Consider the following 23,739-nt stretch of genomic DNA (forward strand, 5'->3'; position numbering starts at 1 on the left):
GGTGGCTCAGTCAGTTAAGCACCTGCCTTCTGCTCAGGTCATGATCCCAGGGTCCTAGGATTGAGCCACAGGTCAGGCTCCCTGCCCTGTGAGGCAAGTCCTCTTCTTCCTCTCCCTCTGCCCCTCCCCCCACCCTCAGGCCATCTTCTCACTCTTTCTCAAATAAATAAAATCTTTAAAAAACATAGATCTTTTGCATAGTATGGTTTATGAAGTAGAATATGAGGCCTGTCACATCAAGTAAAGCCTTATGCCAACTTATGCTTAGTGGACTTAGATAAGCCACCTCTGCGTAGTTACCTTCTTGATAATTAGGGAGTGCATGGGTTTTCTGCTTCCTCTCTGCTTTCTGAAATGTAATCATTCCGAATGATACCAATTATACATACATGCATATTTACAGGAATAGTTCATCATGTCTTAAAATGGTAGCTACTTTTTATTGAGTGTCTATTATGTGCAGGCATTGTATTAGATTCTTCACTACATTTTAATCTCATATTCATCCATCCAAACAGGCATTGTTAGTGCAATCATTCACTTATTCCTTCTGCATATACTTAAATGGCACTTGATATGGGCACAGGCACTTACCCAGGAGCTAGCCATGTACCAGCCAGAGAACCCAGGCCCCTGTGGAGTTCACACTTTCATGACAGGAGTAGATGAGGGAACCAAAGCTTGAAGGGTTAAGATAACAGCCCACAGTTACACAGCACATACTGGAGGCAGGCATCCAGCCAGATCTTCCCAATTGAAAGCGCGTGTCCTTTGCACTGTATCACCAGTATATCCATTGGTGAAGCCTATAAAAATAACCTAACAGTTCTTTGTTGCAAAGCTTAAATTTGGGGAAGAGAGTTAAATACCACATTCTCTTGATTCTATCAATTCCATTGATGAAAAGACAGCACACGCACACATCGAGTTAATGACAGTTTTGGTGGGGGTGTGGTTACAGAGTTGTGGAACTTTGTTAATAGAAGTATTTTAGTTTCCAGCCTAATTCCAGAAGATTAACATGTGTCTGTTTTGTTTTTTAAGACCTTATTTATTTATGAGAGAGACAGCAAGAGAGCATGAGCGTGGGGAGGGGCAGAAGGAGAGGGAGAAGCAGACTTCCCATTGAGCAGGGAGCCTGACACAGGGCTAGATCCCAGGACCCCGAGATCATGACCTGAACCGAAGGCAGACCCTTAAGGGTCTGAGCCAGGCAGCCATCCCTGTTTGTTTTTGTTTCTGTTTTTGTTTTTAAACAGAAACTTGGTATCAAGGAAGTGTCTTTTAACTTAAAAAAGGAATTGAGTTCTCATCACTAAATTATGTGGAATAATAAAGGCTCCAAGCAGGGAGTAGTCACTATAACTGCTCTCAGTCATTGAAGCTCATTAAATACAGAACTGCAGCAATTAGTGCAAATATGAATTATGCAGGTTTGAAATAGCCCAATAGGAAATATTAATAAAATACCCATTTTTGAGCACATTTTGAAACTATATGAATTTTACTTTAAATTTTTCTTTGAGGAAATTAGCCATAAAATAAGCAATATTTCATTGTGTGGTATCTTCAAGAACATAATTATTGCATAAAATTCATCCACCCCTGATTTCCATATTGGTCAAACCACTGGATCCTGTATGGCATTTTGTTCATCTGCCCTTTAATCTAGGGGTGATTAAGGATTTTGTTTCCTGGTATCAAGGAGGAGGGACTAAGTTCTGGCCATCTTCCACATCCTCTGTTCTCATTCTCTGTATTGAGACACATTTATTCCTGCAAATCAATGTCTGCCTTCCTATTATACGGTTACAGTGTCCCAAATAGGGAGTTAGAAGGAGAAAAAATATTGGGTGGAACAAATGATGAGTTTTTTGGATGTTTCTCCTTTTCTTCTTTATTTTGAGTAGGTGTGCACCAGGATATTTTGGGACTCCCCAGAAGCTTGGAGGTAGCTGCCAACCATGCAATTGTAACAGCAATGGCCATCCAGGCAGTTGTCACCCCCTGACTGGAGGTAAGATGGACTCACACCTTTGTTAACCTGCATTTATCAATCTGGTATAAAATAGTAGTAGGCAAAGAACCCTGGCAAATATTTTCAGGAACCATAATACACAAGTCCAGTGAACAAATGATCTCCTTCTTTTGACAACCTTGGGAATGAATGCTTAGGCAGTATTTACAGTTCGGTAAATAATTTACTTCAAGTCAACCTTTTTAAAAAAGATGAATTGTTTTAAAACTCAACTAATTAGAGCCAAGCTAACGTCAGCTCCTACTTTGGTGATTTTGTTAAGCTCTCCCTCGGCATTATAAGGTTATCATCACATCAGTTTTCTTCATGTGTATAACTGAAGAAGTCAACAGTTTTTCTAGGATAGCAATAAATGTCTGGGATGGGGGTGGTATAGCTGGGATGGATTTCACATGCCAAGGAAAAGACAATTACTAGGATTTAGTATGGGTTCATTAGGAACAACTTGGAAGAGAAGGGAAAATGGTTTTCTTCTTTCTTTGATGGAGAATATTAAGATGATTTACCAAGAAAATATCATGGATATATGTAATGCCAAACCTTAGATAAAATCTCTTATTTTATAATTATGGACAAGATGAAGAACTAAACCCAGATTGTGTGGGCTTAGATCTGGTCAAGTGACTGCTCCAAAGGAATGTAGAGTAAATCGATTATTATCCGTCTAGAATGAGGTATCTGTTGATGTGTGCTGGGGCTTAATCCTTGGCTCCATCTTGTTCAACACTGTTGACCTGAATGGAAATATAAAAAACATGCCCATCCACTTATCAGATGACACAAAGTTGGGAGAAATAGAAAATGTCTCCTATGGCACATTTAAAATAACTCAAAGGACTCAACAGCCTGGAGCGATGGGCCAAGTCTAACAAGACAACATTATGTTAGGGATAAGCACATGGTCTTATAGTTGAATGGCATAAAAATAAGTGTGTGACAAGGGAGATGTGGGCTAGTAGCAACAGGTGAAAAAGACTGAGGTCTTAGTCAGCCCCAAGTTCAATATGGCTCAGGAAAGTAAGGTGGCCCTTGGAATGCCTCATATAATCTTCAGTGAGTTCCAGAGTCTAAAACCAGGTGGTCTGCCATTCTCTGGTATGCTGCTCATGTAAGTCCTCATGTAAGGCTTATCTCTCTAGAAGATATTAAACAAGCTACAGTGTGTTCAGAAGGAGTGTAAGACTTTGAAAAAACTCAAAGCCATGTCACATGAAGGGTTGACAACCAGGACTGTGAAAAGAAGACTTGGAAAGGACGTATTTGAAAGGCTGATGTGTGGGAGAAGGGTTGGTTTTGTTCTGTGTGGCATAAGAGGTAGAACCCAAGAAGTGGAAAGTTTATTATAAATAAACTTTTATAAATAAAGGAAAGAGGAAGATCTACTTTAAATCATCCTAAGGAAGATGTTTCAGGGTTTTAAAGATGAAAAGGACTGTTCTGGAAAAAAGTGAGTTTCTACTGTGACTATTCAAGGAGAAGCTTCAGCACCACACACAGCATATTCATGAGATTAATATCTTTTCAACCCTCTTTGTCTCCTACTCTAACAACAATAACCACAATAACAAAGCAGCCTGATGTGATGGATGGTAATTGTGTGTTCCCCAAATGGAACAAAATGCTCACACATGAGATTTTCTGTTCCTGTGACCTTTTTTTTTTTTTTTACCTTGTGAATCTTATTTCCCCCCCTCTTTTTCATTCTATTTTTTTCTTTTAAATAATAACCCACAGATTCCTTGGTGGTCAAAATTCAAACTTGTTGAAAAAACTGCCCTGATAAATCAATCCTCCACCTGAGCCAAGTCCTCCCTAGACAATTTGAGATGCTATGGGAGATTGTAAAGAAAATAAAACCATGTTTCTTGGCCCTAAGGCATTTATAGTCTAATTGAGAATATGAAAGTGATGTAAGGATGCATACACATAAGAATGAGTTTTAAAAAAAGGATGAGTAAGAACAACCTATGATTACATATATAATAAACTAGAATGTCTACAAATATATAGAAAGGAGACATTGTCTTTGAGTGGTGGGATCAGGGATGATGTCTTTATATTATTTTTCTGATTTTCCCAAATTTTCCATAGTGAACTTACATTATTTATTTTATAATTAAAGTAAATGTAGTTTAAAATCTATGTATATACACAGAAAGTGAGGATTATTGTCTGCTGCTGAGAAGGCAAAACAGAAAAGCCTCCTTGTAGCATGTCTAGGAAAATTTCGAGCTTTAAGACTTCCTGTGGTGAGGTTAGATTATTTTTCCAGAGGGAAGGAGAGGGCATTTCATTGTAACAATGCATGGTATGGGGAAAAGAGGAGAAATGGGAAGAGTAAAGAATGTCCAGTGATGACCAGTCGGCTCTCCTGACTATAGTTGAGAACCTCAAAATCTAGCTTGTATCTGTGGTTGTTAGCAGTGCGGGTCTACTAACATTAGTGGCATCTCTCTCTCAGCATCTGTCACACCGTTGTGTCATTTATCTGCCTCTCCCATGGGACCAGGGGACTACCGAACAGCAGGGATTTTTGACTTAGTAGCTTTGTATTTCCTGTATGTGCCACAATGCCATAGCACACCGTGGACACCCAAAGGTGCTTAATCGATGTTTTTTTAATGTTCTTGAATGACACTGGAGGAGATATCAACAATTACATAGGAAGCTGTCAAGTGAAGAAAGCCTTAACACTAATGATTAGGGCTTTTGTTGTTGTTTTGTTTTGTTTTTTTTTAAAGTTTTGTTTATTTATTTAACAGAGATCACAAGTAGGCAGAGAAGCAGGCAGAGAGAGACAAGCTCCCTGCTGAGCTGAGAGCCCGATGTGGAACTCGATCCCAGGACCCTGAGATCATGACCTGAGCCGAAGTCAGCGGCTTAACCCACTGAGCCACCCAGGCGCCCCAGGGGTTTTAATTAGATAAAAATATCATGACACTTTATAGAGAAGAAACTGAATAGACAGGGAAGTCACGAGAGTTGTTCCTACAGCAAGACTGGTGGGAGACGGGAAAGTTCCCCGAACAATGGCATGGGTAAAGAAGAGAAAAGAGAAGAGTCAGCGATGTTGGATAGTTGGGTGACTAAAATCTTCCCAAGTAGCTTTTCTGAAAGCCAAGTTGAAACGCAGATGAAGAGAAAGTTTAACAATAGTCTTTTTTTTTTGGTTATCCCTCTTTTCAGACTGCCTAAACCAAGAGCCCAAAGATGGTGGCCCTGGAGAAGAATGTGATGGTGAGAAAAGAAAATCCCCCTCCCCCTTTCTGACTTGTGGGGTTCAGTTAAGAAATGCAGGCCTCGTGCTGGGACATGCGATGGGAAAGCAATGGTGGGAGGAAGTCGAGGGAGGATTTCTTAGGGTCAAGTCCAGCCTCTGTCAACTCATAGCTGTATGACTTTGGGCAAGTGGCCTGATTTCTTCAAGTCTCACTTTCATCATTTGTAAAATGGCCATAATAACTATATGTACTTCATAGATTCACTGGGAAAATGTTGGTAAATCTCTTATCGCAATATCTGGTAAATAGCAAGCTCTCAATAAATAAAAGCTCCTTTTTATTATTTTTCCACATACAAAATAATGAGCATGTTGCATAGAATCACCATGTTTCCCAGTTTTATTGAGATAAAATTGACATGCAACATTGGGTTAAAGTGCGCCACATAATAAATTTGATATCTGTCTATGTTGTGAAATGTTATTCACAGGAAATTTCGTTAATAACCTCACAAAGTTACAAACTTGTTTTATGGTAAGGAGGACTTTTAAGACAGTCTTGGCAACTTCCAAATACATAATACATTGCTGTTGATGATAGTCTCCGTGTTGTACATTTTACATCCCCAGAACTTCCTTATCTTATAACTGGAAGTTTGTACCTTTTGACTCCTTTCCCCTGTTTCCCCCACTCTACCACTTCTTTTTAAGATGCTCCCTGTCTAGAGATCTCTCTTTTGCAGAATCTGCATCCCTCCCGAGAAGTCCAGGATTGTGATTTTTGCCTGTGATGTCCTAATGTGCATATTAACCGGGCTCTATGGCCCTTGTATTCTGTTTCCATTCCTGTGGCACATTTGCCTTTGACTGTGGCCCTTACAGACTGTGACAGCTGTGTGATGACACTCTTGAACGACCTGGCCGCCATGGGCAATGAGCTCCACCTGGTCAAGTCTCAGCTGCACGGCCTGAGCACCAGCACCGGGTCTCTGGAGCAGATGAAGCACTTGGAGACCCAGATCAAGGACCTAAGGGTAAATACCAGCAGAATGCCCGGCCCAGAATAGCTCCTTGGTGGGTAGATGCTGCATGCAGGGCTACCCCTCAAGCAGGAGATGGGGAAATGCTCTGGTTAAGGCTCAGAGGGCTTTCCTCCCTCTGATCCAAAAGACGACTAGGTTTTTACGGCAGGAAAGTACTAGTGAACACACAAAACTGATACTTCTAAGTGAACGTTCTTTACTGACTGCATGTTTCTGGGCTAATTTTTCTTCTAGAAACCTTAGCTAAGTATCTTGCATTCAGAAGAATCAAAAACAGATTTGCATTACATTGGTATTAATTCTTTAAATGTTTGATGGCATTTTCCAATGAAGCCATGTGGGCCTGAGATTTTCTTTGTTGGAAGATTTTTTTCTGTTTTGGGGTTTTTTTTTTTCAATAAGTTTAATCTTTAAAAACTAGATATGGGACTATTGGGGTTATATATTTCTTCTTGAGTGACATTTGGTAATTTGTGCTTTTCAAATAATTTTTTCATTTCATCTAAATTATCAAATGTATTGACATAAAATTGCTCATACATTTTCTATTTTATTCTTTTAATATCTGTAAAATCTGTAGAAATACCCTCTCATGGATTCCTGATATTGATAATTTATGTCTTAGCTCTTTTTCTTAATTATTCTGGCTAGAGGTTTATTAGGGTTTTGTTTTGTTTTGTTTTGTTTTAGATTTTATTTATTTATTTAACAGACAGAGATGACAAGCAGGCAGAGAGATAGGCAGAGAGAGAGGAGGAAGCAGGCTCCCTGCTGAGCAGAGAGCCTGATGTGGTGCTCGATCCCAGGTCTCTGGGACCATGACCTGAGCCGAAGGCAGGGGCTTTAACCCACTGAGCCACCCAGGTGCCCCAGGTTTATTAGTTTTAATGATATTCTTATTTCATTGATTTTCTCCATATATATTTTTTTTCCTTCTTCTTGCTTTGGGTTTAATTGGCTATTCATTTTCTAGTTTCTTAAGATGGAAGTTTATCTTACTGATTTAAACCTTTCTTGTTTCTATTATAAGCATTTAATGCTATGAATTTCCCCCAAAGCACTACCCCAGCTGTATTCCACACATTTTGAAAAGCTGCATTTTCATTTTTGTTCAAGTCAAAAGATTTTCTAATTTCCTTATGATGTGTCTTTGACCCCTGAATTATTTGGAAATGTGTTAATTTCCAAACTGGACATCTATCTTCCAGGTAACTTTTTGTTATCGATTTCTAATTTAATTCTATTGTGGTCAAAGAATATACTTTAAATATGATACCAGTTTTTAAAAAAACGTGTTGAGATCTCTTTCATAGCCCAGGATTTGGTTCATCTGGGACTATATTCTATGTGCACTTGGAAAGAAGGTGGCCCAGAGGATATCCAAGAGAAGAATAAGGCCTCAAGTGTCCCACAGAGTCAGAGTCGGGCTTCCTGGGGGAAATGAAGGGCACTTCTGCCCATGAATGGAGGCTTAAAAAAAAAAAACAAAAAAAAAAAAACAAAAAAACCTTGAAACGGCTCAGTGTTCAGTGTTGAACAATGAGTACAGGTGAAACTAGAAAAGCTATAGACCTGATTCACAAACCAGGGTCTGTACTGGAATGTGACATCCTCAACATCACCATAACGTACAAGACTCAAGCTGCCAATGTAAGATCTGGTTCTGGCCTTGGAGATCTAGGGTGGGAGTGGTGATGACCATAAGGTCATTGGTCAGGACACAGAGAGCACAGAGAGAAAGGGAGACAATATTTACCAGCAGACATTGGAGTAGACAAATATCAACACAAAAGATATCCAATAGAAACAACCATTAAGAGATGAGTTCCCTCTATAGAAAATGAAAATCCCAAGACAATCAGAAAATTATTTTGAGGAATTAACAATTCAATTGAAAGAACAAGAAATTAGAAAATTGTTAAAAACACTAGAAACTAAATAAGAGGGGTAGATATGAAAAGATCCAGTTGAAAATCATGGAAATGAAAAAAAATTTTACTCATTGAAGTAGAAGAATTCAGTAGAGGAGATAAACCCTAAACTAGACATAGTAAAAAGAGACTTTGGGGAAAGTTGACTCTTGAACGGTGTGGGGGTTAGGGGCACCAACCCCCTGCACAGTTGAAAATCTTCATATAACTCTGATTCCTCAGAAACTTAACTAATAGTAGCATACTGTCGACCAGAAGCCTTACCAACAGCAAAAATAGTTAACACATTTTTTTGTGTAGGTATTGTATACTGTATTCTTACAATAATACCTAATTTTTTCTAATTTTTATGTTATTTCTAGGCTACATGGTTCATCTGTAAGTTTTTTCAAATTGTTACAAATATTCAAAAAATTTTCCAAAATATTTGTTGAAAATAAGGTCTATGTATAAGTGGACATAGGCAGTTCAAACCTATTTTGTTCAAGGGTGAACTTTGTGTAGCAAAAAATCATGCTAGAAAAATGACTATTTTCCATCCCATCAGGGTAAATTTTAGTTCATGATTAGTTCAGACTTAATATAGAGAGGAAAAAGCCATTGTGTTTGGAGAGAAAAAGAAGCCACTGGAGTCACTTTGCTGTCATCAATATAACCAACACTGCACCTCTTCAACAAAGGGCAGGGACCCAGCAATTTAGTACTGGCCTTAAGAGCCAGACTCTGTGGTAAGTGCTTTATTTAATTCTCACAATGTCCTATGAGGAAAATAGTATTATCTTCATTTACCAGTCATGTTAAAGCTAAGTAACTTGGTGGTTACTAGGTGGTTCTAGAATTCAAACCAAGATCAAATTCCAAAGACCACGCTTTACTACCCACTCTACTTATCTAGGTATTCTGCTAACATTCTGTAGGATGCCTCAGCTTTCCCACAGTAGAATTAAAAGAGTTCTATTTTAGATCACACATACCCTGAAAATTCACTAGGAATAAGCCTGAGAAGGGGAATGACATTTTTGAAGGTTGATGTTATGTGACACTTCAGAACATCATCTAAACAACCTGGCAGTGTAATATTATACTCCCCGATTTACCGATGAAGGAGATAAAACTCAGTGAGGCTTATTTACAAAGTGGCAGACCTCGGGTTTGGACCTAAGCTGTAAAGCCTGTGTTCCCTCCAACACTGGCTCTCTCGCATTGCAAGTGGAAGTGATAATGTTGCTTTTTCCTGTACATTTCTTCAAGGAATTAACAAGTTTTTTTCCAAAAAAAAAAAGAAAATGATCACCAGTCTAGATATTATGCGCAGCAATGTCACCCTCTAAAAGTAATGAAACAGTTTAGTACCCAAAATGACTGGATTCTGGTCCTTAAGCAATCAGTGGTCAGCTCGACAGCTGTGGCATGGATAAGTCAGTCAACTTCTTTGGACTTCCATTTTCTCATTTGTAATGTGAGAGCGTTCATTTAAATGAGCTCTCAATTCCCTTCCTGCCATCAGATTCTTTGAATCTAGTGGGTCCTTCGCTAAAGTAGCCTTCGGCACTGCTTTTAATATTGTTAAATATAGGTTAAGGGGCACCCGGGTGGCTCAGTGGGTTAAAGCCTCTGCCCTCAGGTCGGGTCATGGTCTCTGGGTCCTGGGACTGGCCCCCTTCAGGCTCTCTGCTTGGCGGGGTATCTGCCTCCCCACCTCTCTCTGCTGCCTGCCTCTCTGCCTACTTGTGATCTCTGTCTGTCAAATAAATAAATAAAATCTTAAAATAAATAAATAAAAGTTAAAAGCAACACAGTGTATTACATTTCAGACTGTAGGTGGTAGGTGGTATCATCCTCATTTCTTTAAGGTTAGGTCACTAATTCAAGTAAAGTATCTCTGATCTCTTCATGTTTTTAAGTTTATTTTAGAGCCTTGTCACAACTTACGTCATAAAATAGATTCTTGGGGCACCTGGTTGACTCAGTCAGTTGGGCATCTGACTCTTGATTTCGGCTCAGGTCATATCTCAGGGTCGTGAGATGGAGCCCCCTGTGGGGCTCCACGCTTAGCACTGAGTCTGCTTAAGATTCTCTCTCTCCCTTTCCCTCTGCCCCTCCCCATACTCTCTTGTCTCTAAATACATACATACATACATACATAAAATCTTAAAAAAAGAAAGAGAGAGAGTAGAGTCTTCAAGTAGCCGATTTCAAAGAACCCAACCTTTTCCTGTGGACCTGTATTGGGCTTGCTAAATGAATCTTTCTGTATCATTACCAGGATTACCAAGTTGATAGGACTTACTCCAAAATTCTGCTCTAATGTGAGATTAACTTTGCATGTTACTTTCAGAATCAGTTACTCACCTACCGGTCTGCCATTTCAAATCATGGATTAAAAATGGATGGTCTAGAAAAGGAACTGGGTAGTTTGAATCATGAATTTGAAACTTTGCAAGAAAAGGTAAGATGTTACGTCAGTAACGTTTACTTTTTATTGTTACTGTCCCCAAAATATTGATAGCTCTGCCTCCCCAAAATGGTTTGTTGCTAATGAATTTATTTTCATATAGGTTCAAGTAAATTCCAGAAAAGCACAAGCATTACATAACAATGTTGATCAGACCATCCAAAGTGCGAAAGAGCTGGACACAAAGATTAAAAATGTCATCCAGAATGTGCACAGTAAGGAGTTACTCAATCCAATTAAATTTTTTTTTTTTTTATTATTACATAGCCTGTTCTGTGCCCTGAAAGAATTTCTCCTAAAGAGTTCAACACTATGGAAGGGATCCTATAGTGACACTAAAAAACTAATATGAACCCTCCATAAAAATCTCTGTGCTTTTTTTTTGTTTGTTTGTATTTTAGTAGTCGACTGGAGTACAGAATTCCCAGTTTAATAAACTACTCGATGTTTTCTAGTTCTCTTGAAGCAGATCTCTGGGACCAATGGGGAAGGCAACAACCTGCCTCCAGGGGATTTTTCCAGAGAGTGGGCTGAAGCAGAGCGCATGATGAGAGAGCTACGGAACCGCGACTTTGGAAAGCAACTGAAAAAAGCAGAAGCTGATAAGAGAGAGGCTCGGCTCTGTAAGGACCTTCCCAGAGCCTTGCATGCTGTCCATTCTAGTGGGCTTGAAATACAGTGTGCAAAGTACAACAAAGTCGGGTCCCTGGGTACAGGTGGAAAGACTTGTCATTTCACTTTACAGGACTTTTTTTTTTAAGGTTTATTTATTTATTTTAGAAGGGTGGGGGAAGGGCAAAGGGAGAGGGAGAAAATCTCCAGCAGACTCTGTGCTGAGCCAAAATCAAGAGTTAGAGCTTCAGTGGACTGAGCCTTCCAGGCACCCCAACATACACGACTTTTAGAGCAGCATGTGAACCTGGGTAGCCTTTCTGAGCTACCAAGAGGTGGTAAGAACATAACATCTTACCGTCATGCACAAAAAAAAAAAAGAGAGAGAGAGATTCTTCTCCTAAGACATTAGATACTGAGACCTCCTTTTCCTTCTTAACAACATTTTTCTTCTTCATTCAACTCCACCCAACTTTCTCATGGTATCATTTTTTAATGGTCACCTCACCAACATCGGGGTTGGGAATCACAAATTGATATTAGCACTACTATTGTGGAAACCAAAAACTGGGTGTAGATATTGAATATATCTAAAGGCTCTGGTAAGAGACAATGCCTCATTAGTTCAAAACTGAGAAACACAAGTCTGGTGCATAGTTTTTCAAAGAGTGATCTTTCTTCTCTAATAAAATGGTACTTCAGTGGCTAATATACAGATGGTAACAGTTTCCTTTTACGATTTGTGGTGTTCAGATTTAATAGTAGTGTTTGCTTTTGACGGAGGGGACAGTGTTAGTTTGCAGTTAGTAGTCGGTCACAGTAGTAGTAGTAGTGTTAGTTGGTAGTGTTAGTAGTACTGTTTGGAGTATGTACTTTATTTACCCTCTGCAGGTCTTGTTCAAGTGCCAAGACTGGCCATGAAACTTGGGATCAGTCCCCTAGTTTCTTGGCCTGTCCTTTTCCATATCTGAAACATGAGACTGATATTACTGTTTTCATGTGGGTTACATATGCACACATAGCCATGCACACAGCAGGTGCTGCATAAATGTTAGTTTCCTTTCCTGTTCCCTTATAAGTTCAAAGAAAACCAGGAAATGAGTGGAAACTCGATTCTTCTTCTGTAGTCTTTATAGTTTAGCTTCAAAGTACTCATGTCTCAAGTGAAAAACAAAATGTGATGTATTCCAGTGCTGACTCGGATTAAGAGCTGGTTGGAACAGCACCAAGGCGAGAACAGCGCCCTTGTTAAGAGTCTACGGGATTCTTTGCATGACTACGAAGCCAAACTCAGCGACCTCCGTGCCATGCTACAGAAGGCAGCTGCCCAAGCAAAGCAGGCCACTGGCCTCAACCAAGAAAACGAGAAAGCTTTGGAATCCATCAAGGTGGGTCCACAGTTAGCATCTGCACGCTTTCATTAATGATGAGGCAGAGGAAGCAGGTATCTTTAACAAAGTGGCTTGGCTGGGCACCTGTCCACACATCTAGTCTAGTCTGTGTGTGTCTGTCTGTATAGCAGATGCTCATCAAACAGGAATCGGGAATTAAATGCAAAACCAAAGTCATTCCTACTTCTCAGTCACCAGAAAAGATTGTGAACTCAAACCACAGAGAAAGCGGAGCAAATGGCTTTACCCCCGCCCCGGGCTGACGGAGTACTGGAGGAATAATGTTGCCAAGTAGATGAGAAATGAAACCAATATTGCTATAATTAAATTCAAGGATATAATATATGTTTTAAATAAGCGACTTTTTGTGTCAGCTGGGTAAACCTCATTATCATAATCACCGGCAAAGGCATTTTAAGCCATTATCTGCATTACAGGAAATAGATTAAAATACAGGCCTCATGCAGGAGCTGCAGAGACAGGGTTTAGAGCCCAAGATTTCATAGTACTTGTGTTTTTTCAGTGGTGCACATTGTATGCTGAGACAGCAACACGAGCTTGTGGCCTTAAAAAATGACAGAAAGGTCAGAGGGAAGTAACACAGAACTGAGCCCCAACAAGAAGAATTTGGTAAAAGAAAATAAATAATATCTTAGTAGATGGCAATCCACTTAACTCCAGAAAACTCTTTAGACTGACTTTGCTGTTGGAAGTCACTGATGACGCCAGTGTCACCGATGATGATGATGGAGCATGATCCAATTTTGTCTTGGAGCTTTGGTGGCTCCCCAGGTCCTGTGTGCTCTCTTGTTGAGGACTTTGAAGCACCTGTGTGTGCCCATGGGGCCTGGCGCATAGACGATGGTGATGGTTGGTGCTGATTTGTTTAGTGAAAATCCCCGATTCTGCTTCACAAAGCAGAGCTGACTCATCTCATTGGCCCAGTCACTGCCGGGATAGGAAGCTTCTTCCCCAGCGTTAACTGTTGTTTTCCTGGCATGGAGTTTGACGAAACCATGACAACACACCCACACAGCAAAGGGAACTGATTTCCCCTCGCTCTGTAGTTGCCTAGATGATCTTTAAGTTCAAGAGAAGCTCCAGGCTCTGAAATTACTTCTCCGCTGCAGTCCCAATGACTGGGCCTCTGCCTTCTGATAACATATCATGTCGTTCAAGCAGATATTCTTTTTTTCTCTCCAGACACAAATCCAACAAACGAATTCCCTGCGGAGTGATTTGTCCAAGTACCTAGCCACGGCGGACTCTTCATTACTGCAGACCAACGTGCTCTTGCAGCAGATGAGGGAAAGCCAAGAGGTAGAGACAAACTGCTTCTCCAGAAAACTGGAAAAACATTCAGATTGTATACGAGGAATCTAGAATATGGGCTAATCTGTGTTTTTTCTGCAATAGATGTCTTTTAGATGGAAGGAAATAAACCAAAATGTTTACCGTGCTGCCCCTTTGGGGTGCCGCAGTGCCAATGATGGGTCTTCCCTCTGTCTAGTCCTATCGTCTAATTAGCCCACAGCAAGCAAAGGTTGCTTTTGTGAAAACGAAACGAAATTGGAATGCTGTTTTTAAAATATCAAGCCTACTTTTACTATTAGTGGGGCCTATCTAGGACTGATCAAAGATTGACCCCATTAGCTGCCCAATGGGTATTTGGGAAATATCTTTTATAATCGCTACTTTTAAATCAGAAAAAAAAGGGTTTGGTTTAGTACAACTTTACCCTAATGATAACAGTGTGCTTTTATAAAACTTACCAAAGTGGGTATCCACCATAAGAAAAAAGTTCCAAAGTTGGGAAAAGTTAGAGTTCTGTCAGTCCCACTGCCGAAGTAATGCATCCCGGGAGCCTGAAGTTTATGAGAGTTCAAGAAAATGGCATATGCATTGTTTGCTTCAATTGGACACTGTCTCTGTTTACCTGGATACATAGGAATATGAAAAGTTAGCTGCCACTATAAAGGAAGAAAGACACAGGCTAAATGACAAAGTGAGAGAACTCTCCCGGTCCACCAGCAAAGCGTCCCTGGTGGCGGAGGCAGAAGCGCATGCGCAGTCTTTGCAAGAGCTGGCGAAGCAGCTGGAGGAGTGAGTGAGCCCCGAGGTCTAACTGAACGGGGAGCCTAGTGTGCAAGCCTGCCCGACAACTGGGTCTCCAGAACAGGGTGGAGGGTGGGACCCAGGGCCCGACCCAATCCCACCTGCAACAGGGGTTTGATTCCCAGCTGCGTGCACGCCGCCTCTGGTCTTCCATTTGCCCAATGAATCTGGGAAGCTGGGGGAAGAGGCCGGTGGAGAGGGCCTCCGCTGCAAGCAGTGGGGACTGCTGGAGCCCTTGGCCCGCACTGTCTTTCAGGATCAAGAGGAACACCAGCGGGAATGAGCTGGTGCGCTGTGCAGTGGACGCCGCCACGGCCTATGAGAACATTCTCAACGCCATCAAAGCAGCTGAGGACGCCGCCAACAAGGCCACCAGCGCATCCGAGTCTGCGCTCCAGGTGGGCACCTGCGCTGGGACCCTTTCTTTTTGTATGCACTGAGAAATATAAACAAGCATTATTGTAAATCAGAATTCGTTGTATAGAATAGACGTGAACTTGCTCTAGATGCGGACCATTTCTGTATTTCACTTGACGGTCTTGATCTGTGCTGCACTGCTGAAAAAACAATTTGTAAAGCCAAATGGAAATTACACTGATTGTCAGTGTTGAACCAAGATGGATGATATATCCTGCCCCTTTCTAGGAATGATTTAGGCTGTGATTAAGTATTGACATTTACCAAGGAAGAGAAAGATTTTATGGACAATGTGGTGATCATTTATTTCCCGTATTTGTCTTCACACCTAGGCATGCCTTAGCGTCCTATGGGGCCTTCTCTGCACCATATAATATTCCTATACCTAAAAATAAAGAACAGAATATTAGACATCAGAGAATTAGGAGACAGGCCTTCTTGGAAGGTTAAAGACGTTTCTCTCCCAAATATTGAACACCCAAAAGCAATTCAGTTCTGTCTCAGTTATTGAAGAGGGTATTGTGCGGACAGGGAGAAAAATGAAATAGGTGTTACATAGGTTGTCAGTCGGTCACCAGGGAAAGGTCTGCTTCCCTAAGCCTTGAGTTCTCTATCTCCCTACAGCCCTAATTATATCTTTTAAGAAACAGTTTGTTTTTTTTTTAAACCTCTTTCCCACCTTTGAACCTCATCCTTTAAAGACTGAAGATAAGACTTTTCAGAGTAGGATGAAAATCTCCCTCTGGGTTTCCACTTACTTGCTGGAGGCTGATGAATGCTTTGCTTTCAGACAGTGATAAAGGAAGATCTTCCTGGAAAAGCGAAAACCCTGAGTTCTGACAGTGATAAACTCTTGAAGCAAGCCAAGATAACAGAGAAGCAGCTACGACAAGGTATTAGGGTTGGTGGGTAGGGGGTGGCTGGGATAGCCAAGGGCTTGAGAAGGACCTATAAGACCAGGAGTAGTAGCAAATTCTAGAAGCAGATGCTCTCCTGGAATCTCAGTGTCAATGCAGATGATACCTTGTAAATCCAAGGTCTATTTTATAGATTTGAAGTTTCTACCCAACATTCTCTCATGTACTAAAATAACAAGAACCTCATGAGTATACATAAATCTTAAAGGTGACAGGTCTCTTTGGGCCAGGACTTGAGGGCCTATTTCATTTAATCCAAAGGTGACCATGACATTGGAGGTGTACACAATGTGCAGGGCTGGTTTCTCATTCAAGGCCCACATAATAATTCCAGGTCACTGGGGCTTCAAAGTTTCTTAAATCCTAGAGTCTTAGTAGGTAAAAGTACCCAAATTACTACTACTGTGAAGCATGAGAATTTTTGAATCATAAATTTTATCTTTGAAAAGTTCCCATTTGCTTAATTTTTTTTATAAAACAATTAAACCATCTCAATCTCACCAAATTCCAGTGTTCTGAAAATGCCGTCTCTTGATTTTTCTCTGGTCTCTCTTGTTCCTTCATAGCCAAGAAGTCATCTTAGTCCGTTTAGTGATTAGATGGCCTTCTGACAGTAAACAAATGTATTTTTCTTTTTTTTTTTATTAAAAAAACCCTAATACATGAAAAATCACATCAAAAAAAATATGTAGTGACATAGAATGATTTGCTTCGCACATTGCAGGAATTAAAATTTCCTGGTATAACATCTCTTCCCTTTACAAAATCTGAGCTAAGAGGTGAGGTTTGGTTTTAAATAGGATTAAAATACTAAGACATCGGTATCTTTTCTTTTGTTTTCTACCAAGCTTGATTGCTTCTTTTTACCTTTTGATTCCCTTCACCCATTTTCCCCAACCCCACCCCCAGGTACAGACAGCCCCTAATATGTTCCCTGTATCTGTGAGCTTGTTGTTTTTGTTTTGAGGGTGTTTCTAGAGTCCACATACAAGAAAGATTGTGTGGTATTTGTCTACATTGTTATTTAAATCAGTCCTAGAATCACAATTTAAACCATATATCATCATTGGCTCTTCAAGCATTCACTAGTCATTTCCCATGACCCCAAATGGTAATATCATCAGCGAGGAATGTCTGTGAACTCCTTCCCTTTCACTAAATGGTTTTAAATGTGTCAGTCTGGAAACAAACAGAAACAAACAAAGCCTCCTTTGTGTGTCTATTTGCTTGGATAAGGCTCTCTCAATGGCACTTCTTTATTATATTCTGACGGAAGAGGCATTCTTTCTGCATTATTCATTCATTCATTGATTCATTCAATAAGTATGCCCTAATATCAAGCTCCGACTACTGCCAGACAATGCACTGTGACACAGCAATGAAGAGGACAGTCACCTCTTTTTCTTACACTAAGAGACATTTGCCCCGAGCAGAGGCAAGTTTAAGGGAGTTAAACCTCCCTTAAAAGATTAAGCCTCTCCATTTCTTCTGAGGAGCCTGATACCACAGGCTTGGGAATGCTCCTGGCCTCTGTAAGCAGAGTGCCCTGGAACTGTGGGTCTAGGCACCTACAGTGGGTATCTCTGAGATGCACATCTGCTCACTGCTCTGCCAATGCTGGCTACTTCAGGCGCCACCAATACCAATGGAAGATCAGAAACCATAGGTAATTGCCTCCTGATGCTTTGTTTGATTGTAGAAATCAGCCCTGCTCTCAACAACCTACAACAGACTCTGAAGGTTATAACAGTTCAGAAAGGGTTGATTGACACCAATATCACCGCCATCCGTGATGACCTTCGTGGGATACAGAGAGGTCAGCATCTCCCTACGCCGCCCCCGCACCCCGCCCCCGGTCCTTGGCTTCTTTTTTTCCACCATTTCAGATCCTTAAACCTCCCTCTGTGTGTGCCTTAGGTGACATCAGTGGTATGATCAGTAGTGCAAAGAGCATGGTCAGAAATGCCAATGACATCACAAATGAGGTGCTAGATGGGCTCGGCCCCATTCAGACAGATGTGACGAGAATTAAAGATACGTATGGGAGCACACAGCGTGAAGACTTCAACAAGGCTCTCACTGATGCGGATAACTCAGGTATCAGGCATCCTTTGGCCAGGACATCTTATCCATTTTGTGCATTGTTATATGCTTTGGTCGATTTATTTAAATTCTTCCCTGGTAAAGCCCAAAATTAGAAATTTAAAATATTAGAAAGTGGAGCACCTGGGTGGCTCAGTGGGTCGAGCCTCTGCCTTTGGCTCAGGTCATGGTCTCAGGTTCCTGGGATCGAGCCCCACATTGGGCTCTCTGCTTGGTGGGGAGTCTGCTTCCCCTTCTCTCTCTCTGCCTTCCTCTCTGCTGTGATCTCTGTCAAATAAATAAATAAAATCTTTTTTTTTTTAAATATTAGAAAATAGTTTCACATAATACATTAAAAAATATGGGTATTCTATTCATTAGACTAGGTAAGATTTTTTTTAATTCATTAACATTGTTATTGATTTTCCATTTTATAGAGTAGAGATACAGATCCCTTAATCATGAGGTATTAAGTTATAATTGATACTAAGGATCAAAAAACAGAGGTTTAGGGGCACTTGGGTGGCTCAGTGGGTTGAGCCTCTGCCTTCGGCTCAGGTCATGGTCCCGGGTTCCTGAGATGGAGCCCTGCATGGGGCTCTCTGCTTGGCGGGGAGCCTGCTTCCCCCCACCCCACCTGCCTACTTGTGACCTCTGTTTGTCAAATAAATAGATAAAAATCTTAAAAAACAAAAACAAAAACAGAGGTTTATTTTCTTCTGTAGTGGTCAAGAAAGATGATTTGATAACTAGATTGTAGGTAAAAATCCATGATGTATTTAGGGAAGGTATTACCTGACTCTGAGTCATCCTACCCAATATTTGGGGACCAATCATAACTCTTGACAAATATTGTCAATGAGAAAATCCTATTTAACCTTTTCTCAATTCACATTTATAAATTTGTTTTGTCATCTCACCAACAGTAAAGAAATTAACCAATAAACTGCCTGATATTTTGAGCAAGATTGAGAGTATCAACCAACAGCTGTTGCCACTAGGCAACATCTCTGATAATGTGGACCGTATCCGGGAGCTAATTCAGCAGGCCAGAGATGCTGCAAATAAGGTAGGTGTGTCCCACATCATCATGCACCAAGGCTCGGTCTTTGAGAAGTTACCACATTCACCAAGAAAGGGAAGACGTTTGTTTACACATGAAATGGTTGTCTTTCTTCTAATTCTTTGGTGGTTTGGAAAGTGAAAGATGACTTTCTTCTGTCAACCTTCAAAAGCACACATTACCTTCATGCCCTAAATGATCTGGTATGTCAGAGACCTGAAGCAGTTTCTTCCCCACTGAGTTTATGCAGGCGGGATGAAGTGTTTTCCAGAGCCCATTGGTGAAGTGTTATTGCAAGTTCAAGTAAGGGTTCTATCATCAGAATATGCTGATATGATACTGCACAGATCCTACTTTCTTATTATAAGTTGAAAGTTGTAGAATCCACCTTTACTGAGGACAGAGGATGATAGCAGATTTTCTTCACTGGAACACAAATTCATCAGCTTTTCTCGTTTAAACCTGACAGTATTTACCTGAATTCCTGACACTTCTCTCTCAAGAAATTGTTTTGTCCTAAAACAATATTAATGAAACAGCTTGCATTTTTCATCCACCCCCTTGTGAGATATTTGGAGACAGAGGGTCGAGAAACCAAGTCAGAATATCACTGCCCTAAGGACACTGGTTGATTCCAAGGCTCACTATTACTTCTTTTGAGTCCTAACGTCTGGGAAAAGAGAAGAACTCTTAGCGTAAATCCTTTAGCAGGGGGGTTCTTGGGTGGCTCAGTAGGTTAAGTGTCTGCCTTTGGCTCAGGTCATGATCCTGGGATCCTGGGATGGAGCCCCACATCAGGCTCTGCACTCCTCAGGGACCCTGCTTCTCCCTCTCCCTCTGCCTGCCACTCCTCCTGCTTGTGTTCTCCCCCTTTCTGTCGAATAAAGGAAAAAAGTCTTAAAAAACAAAACAAAAGAAAAACCTCTAGTAGAAAAAGAGCATAAGGCGCAGTTGGAAGACACTACTTTTTCATACCCACATACCCATTCATGCTTTATAGAAACCAAAATGAGAAATAGTATGTTTCTAGCTTTTGCCCTTCTATGTTCATTCACTAATTTGTCCAACAAAATTTGAAATGTATAATACCGTGGTTAAGAACTTGTTAACCAAACCAGAGTGCCTTGGTTTTGATCCTAGCTCTGTCACTTATGAGCTGTAGGACCTTGGGCCAGCCACTTTACCTCTCTGTGCCTTATTTTGTTCATCTGTAGAGGAGGGTACATAATAAGATGGCCCCCAAGAGATTTTTAAGATTAAACTATGTAATGTAAAATACGCCCTGGCTAATAGTACCATGTAAGTGGGAAATAATAAAATACAGCTTAAAAAAAGCCAGCACTTTTGAACACCTGGGTTTTGTGGCGCTCTTCTGGGTACCCAGGACAGAGAGATTAGGAAGCCATAGTCCTGGCCTCAGGTTACTCACCAGCTGCTAAGTGCTGCAGCTGGTAAGCAGGCTAAGAAGCTGGATAAAGCTGTGTTGAGAAGGTCTTGACAACACTCATTTCTACCTGGAGAGTCTCAGAATGGTACTAAAGGACATGTAGAAGAATGTTCAATGTGACACAGCTTGTCATCACAAAAAATAATTGGAAAAAAAAGCCAAATGTTCATCAATAGGAGATGGCTAAAACTGTGATAAATGTATACAAATGTATACAATGTATACAATGTGATCAATGTATGCATGCCACAATAAACGTAAATGAGCTGGAGCCAATAGGTATGTCAACATAGATAAATCTACAAACAGAGGGAGGCCAAAAAAACAAGTAGTAGATGAGTGTGTAGAGATACCATTTATATTAAAATATTTAAAACATGAGAAATAAGACTAATTACAGTTTATAAATAGATGAATTTTGGTGAAAATAGTACAACATTAGATTCCTATGCATAGGAATCTAAATTCAGGTTCTGAAGGCCTCTGAGGTGGGAGAGAGGAACGGGGACAAGGTGAGATTTGCAAGGAGCTTCAGTTATACAACTTATGTGTAGTTTATTAAGAATGTAGTGAATATACAGGTATATTCTACATCGTTTTATGTGTACATGAGATGGTTTCTTAATTTAAAAAATTTAAAAGACTGAGAGTTTTCCAGGTGACAAAGGACATGCCAGGAAAGACTCAGGTTGTGGTTGGGTAGACGGAAGGGCAGAGGGGAGGAGACATAGAGGCATCAAATGAGCCTGTAAAGTGGGTGAGGGGTGCTCAGTCACAGCACGTTTGAGAAATGACAGCCCACACTACTGCTGAGTATGCCATTCCAACATAATACCTTGCATAAACCAGGTTTTCCATAAATATTTAAATGCTTGATAGACAAGATATACTTGGTGCAGGTATCATTCCAGGAGTCATTCTTTAGATTATTAAGGAATATTTATTTTCTGTATTTGAATACCATCTACCCAAGCTGGTCCACAGACCAGCACTCATCAGAGAAATTAGAAATTTTGTTATTGGTCCATTATATATAAATATAAAGCTGAAGGTATATGTCTAAAAACTTTTAAGAATTTGAATTGCCTCAAAATTCAAGCTTGGGATAGTAGATCTGTATTTTGCATACCTTCTTTATTTCATTTCTCTAATAATTTCATTTTTAATATATTTACAAAAGTATTGTTCCAGGGAAGATTAGAGAGGGGGAAAAATGATCCTTCACCAACTGAATTTGAGAAGCACTGTTTTTAGAGAGCCCTGATGCATTCATGTTTAAGGAGTGAATGCCTATAGTAAATGCAACCGTAACATGTAATATATATATATATATTTTTTAAAGATTTTATTTATTTATTTGACAGAGAGAGATGACAAGTAGGCAGAGAGGCAGGCAGAGAGAGAGAGGAGGAAGCAGGCTCCCCGCTGAGCAGAGAGCCTGATGCGGGACTTGATCCCAGGACCCTGAGATCATGACCTGAGCTGAAGGCAGCGGCTTAACCCACTGAGCCACCCAGGCGCCCTAACATGTAATATATTAATCAGGAATGATTCCTTAAAGAATTTATTTTAAAAATATTTTTGATGTGTTATATATCTACGACACACCAGGCACCATGCTAAGTGCTTCCATACATGCTAGGTCATCTGTACAAAACCTTCTAGGGCTGCAGCATAATTATATTATGATTATAATAAAGATTAACATTTCTGGTGCAGAGAACTAGATGCACTTCTCAAAGACCCCTGACTGGCAAACAGGAAGAACATGAATGCTTTGTTACCCAGCTCCTGAAACACCTTCATGAGTGTATAAGCCAGATCTAAGAGACATGCACACTCCTTTGCCCTTTATCATAACAACTGGGAAATGTTGGTGCAGAGCTGAAAGGAGTCGTGGCAGAGTCCCAGGCTGGCCCTCTGAGCATACCCAGCATACCCTCTTCCCTCACAGAAGAATCTTTAATGACATAGATCTCTTCCCTCACAGGTCGCTATCCCCATGAGGTTCAATGGTAAATCTGGAGTTGAAGTCCGGGTGCCAAATGACCTAGAAGACTTGAAAGGATACACATCTCTTTCTTTGTTTCTCCAAAGACCTGACTCAAGAGAATATGGGAGGACGGAGAATATGTTTGTGATGTACCTCGGAAATAAAGATGTAAGTATTCCTTCAACATTTCTCTTGTTTTTAGAACAATATGGCCTGAGGATTTTTTTTTTTTTGAATATTGGTTATATATTTGCTGCATGACCACCAAATTTAGTGGCCCAAAGCAACAGTAAAAATTTATTATTTCACACTTTCTATGGTATGATGTTCAAGAATGGCTTAGCCAGATGGCTTCTTTCAGGGGCTCTCATGAGGTGTCTCGCAAGGTGTGGGCTGGGGCAGCAGTCATCTGAGGGCTTGACGGGCGCTGGAGATTAGCTTTCAGTTTGGCTCCCTCACATGCCTTGTGAGTTAGCACTGGCTGTTGGTAGGAGGGATTTTTCATGCCACATAGTTCTCTCCATAGGGCTGTTAAGTGTCCACATGACACAGCAGAAGGCTTCCCCTGGAATGTTGCTGGGGTGACCATGCCGCCATCACCAACCCACCATCATCTTTGTGGGTTGAATATGTTTGTTTTTGTTTTTGTTTTTTTTAAAGATATTATTTATTTATTTGACAGACAGAGATCACAAGTAGGCAGAGAGGCAGGCAGAGAGAGAGGAGGAAGCAGGCTCTCTGCTGAGCAGAGAGTCCGATGCGGGGCTCGATCCCAGGACCCTGGGATCATGACCTGAGCTGAAGACAGAGGCTTTAACCCACTGAGCCACCCAGGTGCTCAAGAATATGGTTTTTGAGACACATGTCTCAAACGTGTCATTGCCATGTGCACAGCAGGAAGAAATCCCACTGGTATGTCAACAGACTCCACCCCCTCTGATGGCATCACAAGGGGCAGATTGTTATCTGTTGGCCTTATCCGATGGAGATAAAATGTTTAAAATATGAGAAATAA

The 23,739-nt window shown here is 40.7% G+C and overlaps 1 protein-coding gene across 6 annotated transcripts in view; it reads left to right on the forward strand.

Annotated features, from left to right (window-relative positions):
* LAMA3 (laminin subunit alpha 3) overlaps nt 1-23,739 on the forward strand; it is a 263,998-nt gene that overhangs the window by 201,838 nt on the left and 38,421 nt on the right. For all 6 annotated transcript variants that reach the window (XM_045065455.1, XM_013051465.2, XM_045065456.1 and 3 more), the window contains 15 exons: nt 1,911-2,017; nt 5,225-5,275; nt 6,141-6,292; nt 10,571-10,681; nt 10,791-10,902; nt 11,143-11,310; nt 12,491-12,687; nt 13,894-14,010; nt 14,639-14,793; nt 15,062-15,203; nt 16,013-16,115; nt 17,839-17,955; nt 18,057-18,236; nt 19,148-19,290; nt 22,722-22,892. In XM_045065455.1, the coding sequence (XP_044921390.1) occupies nt 1,911-2,017; nt 5,225-5,275; nt 6,141-6,292; nt 10,571-10,681; nt 10,791-10,902; nt 11,143-11,310; nt 12,491-12,687; nt 13,894-14,010; nt 14,639-14,793; nt 15,062-15,203; nt 16,013-16,115; nt 17,839-17,955; nt 18,057-18,236; nt 19,148-19,290; nt 22,722-22,892 (2,026 nt within the window). The remainder of the gene's footprint in view (nt 1-1,910; nt 2,018-5,224; nt 5,276-6,140; nt 6,293-10,570; nt 10,682-10,790; nt 10,903-11,142; nt 11,311-12,490; nt 12,688-13,893; nt 14,011-14,638; nt 14,794-15,061; nt 15,204-16,012; nt 16,116-17,838; nt 17,956-18,056; nt 18,237-19,147; nt 19,291-22,721; nt 22,893-23,739) is intronic.

This window comes from Mustela putorius, unplaced genomic scaffold (genome assembly GCF_011764305.1).
Source record: "Mustela putorius furo isolate JIRA1106 unplaced genomic scaffold, ASM1176430v1.1 tig00003858_pilon_pilon_pilon, whole genome shotgun sequence".
NCBI classification, from domain to species: domain Eukaryota; kingdom Metazoa; phylum Chordata; class Mammalia; order Carnivora; family Mustelidae; genus Mustela; species Mustela putorius.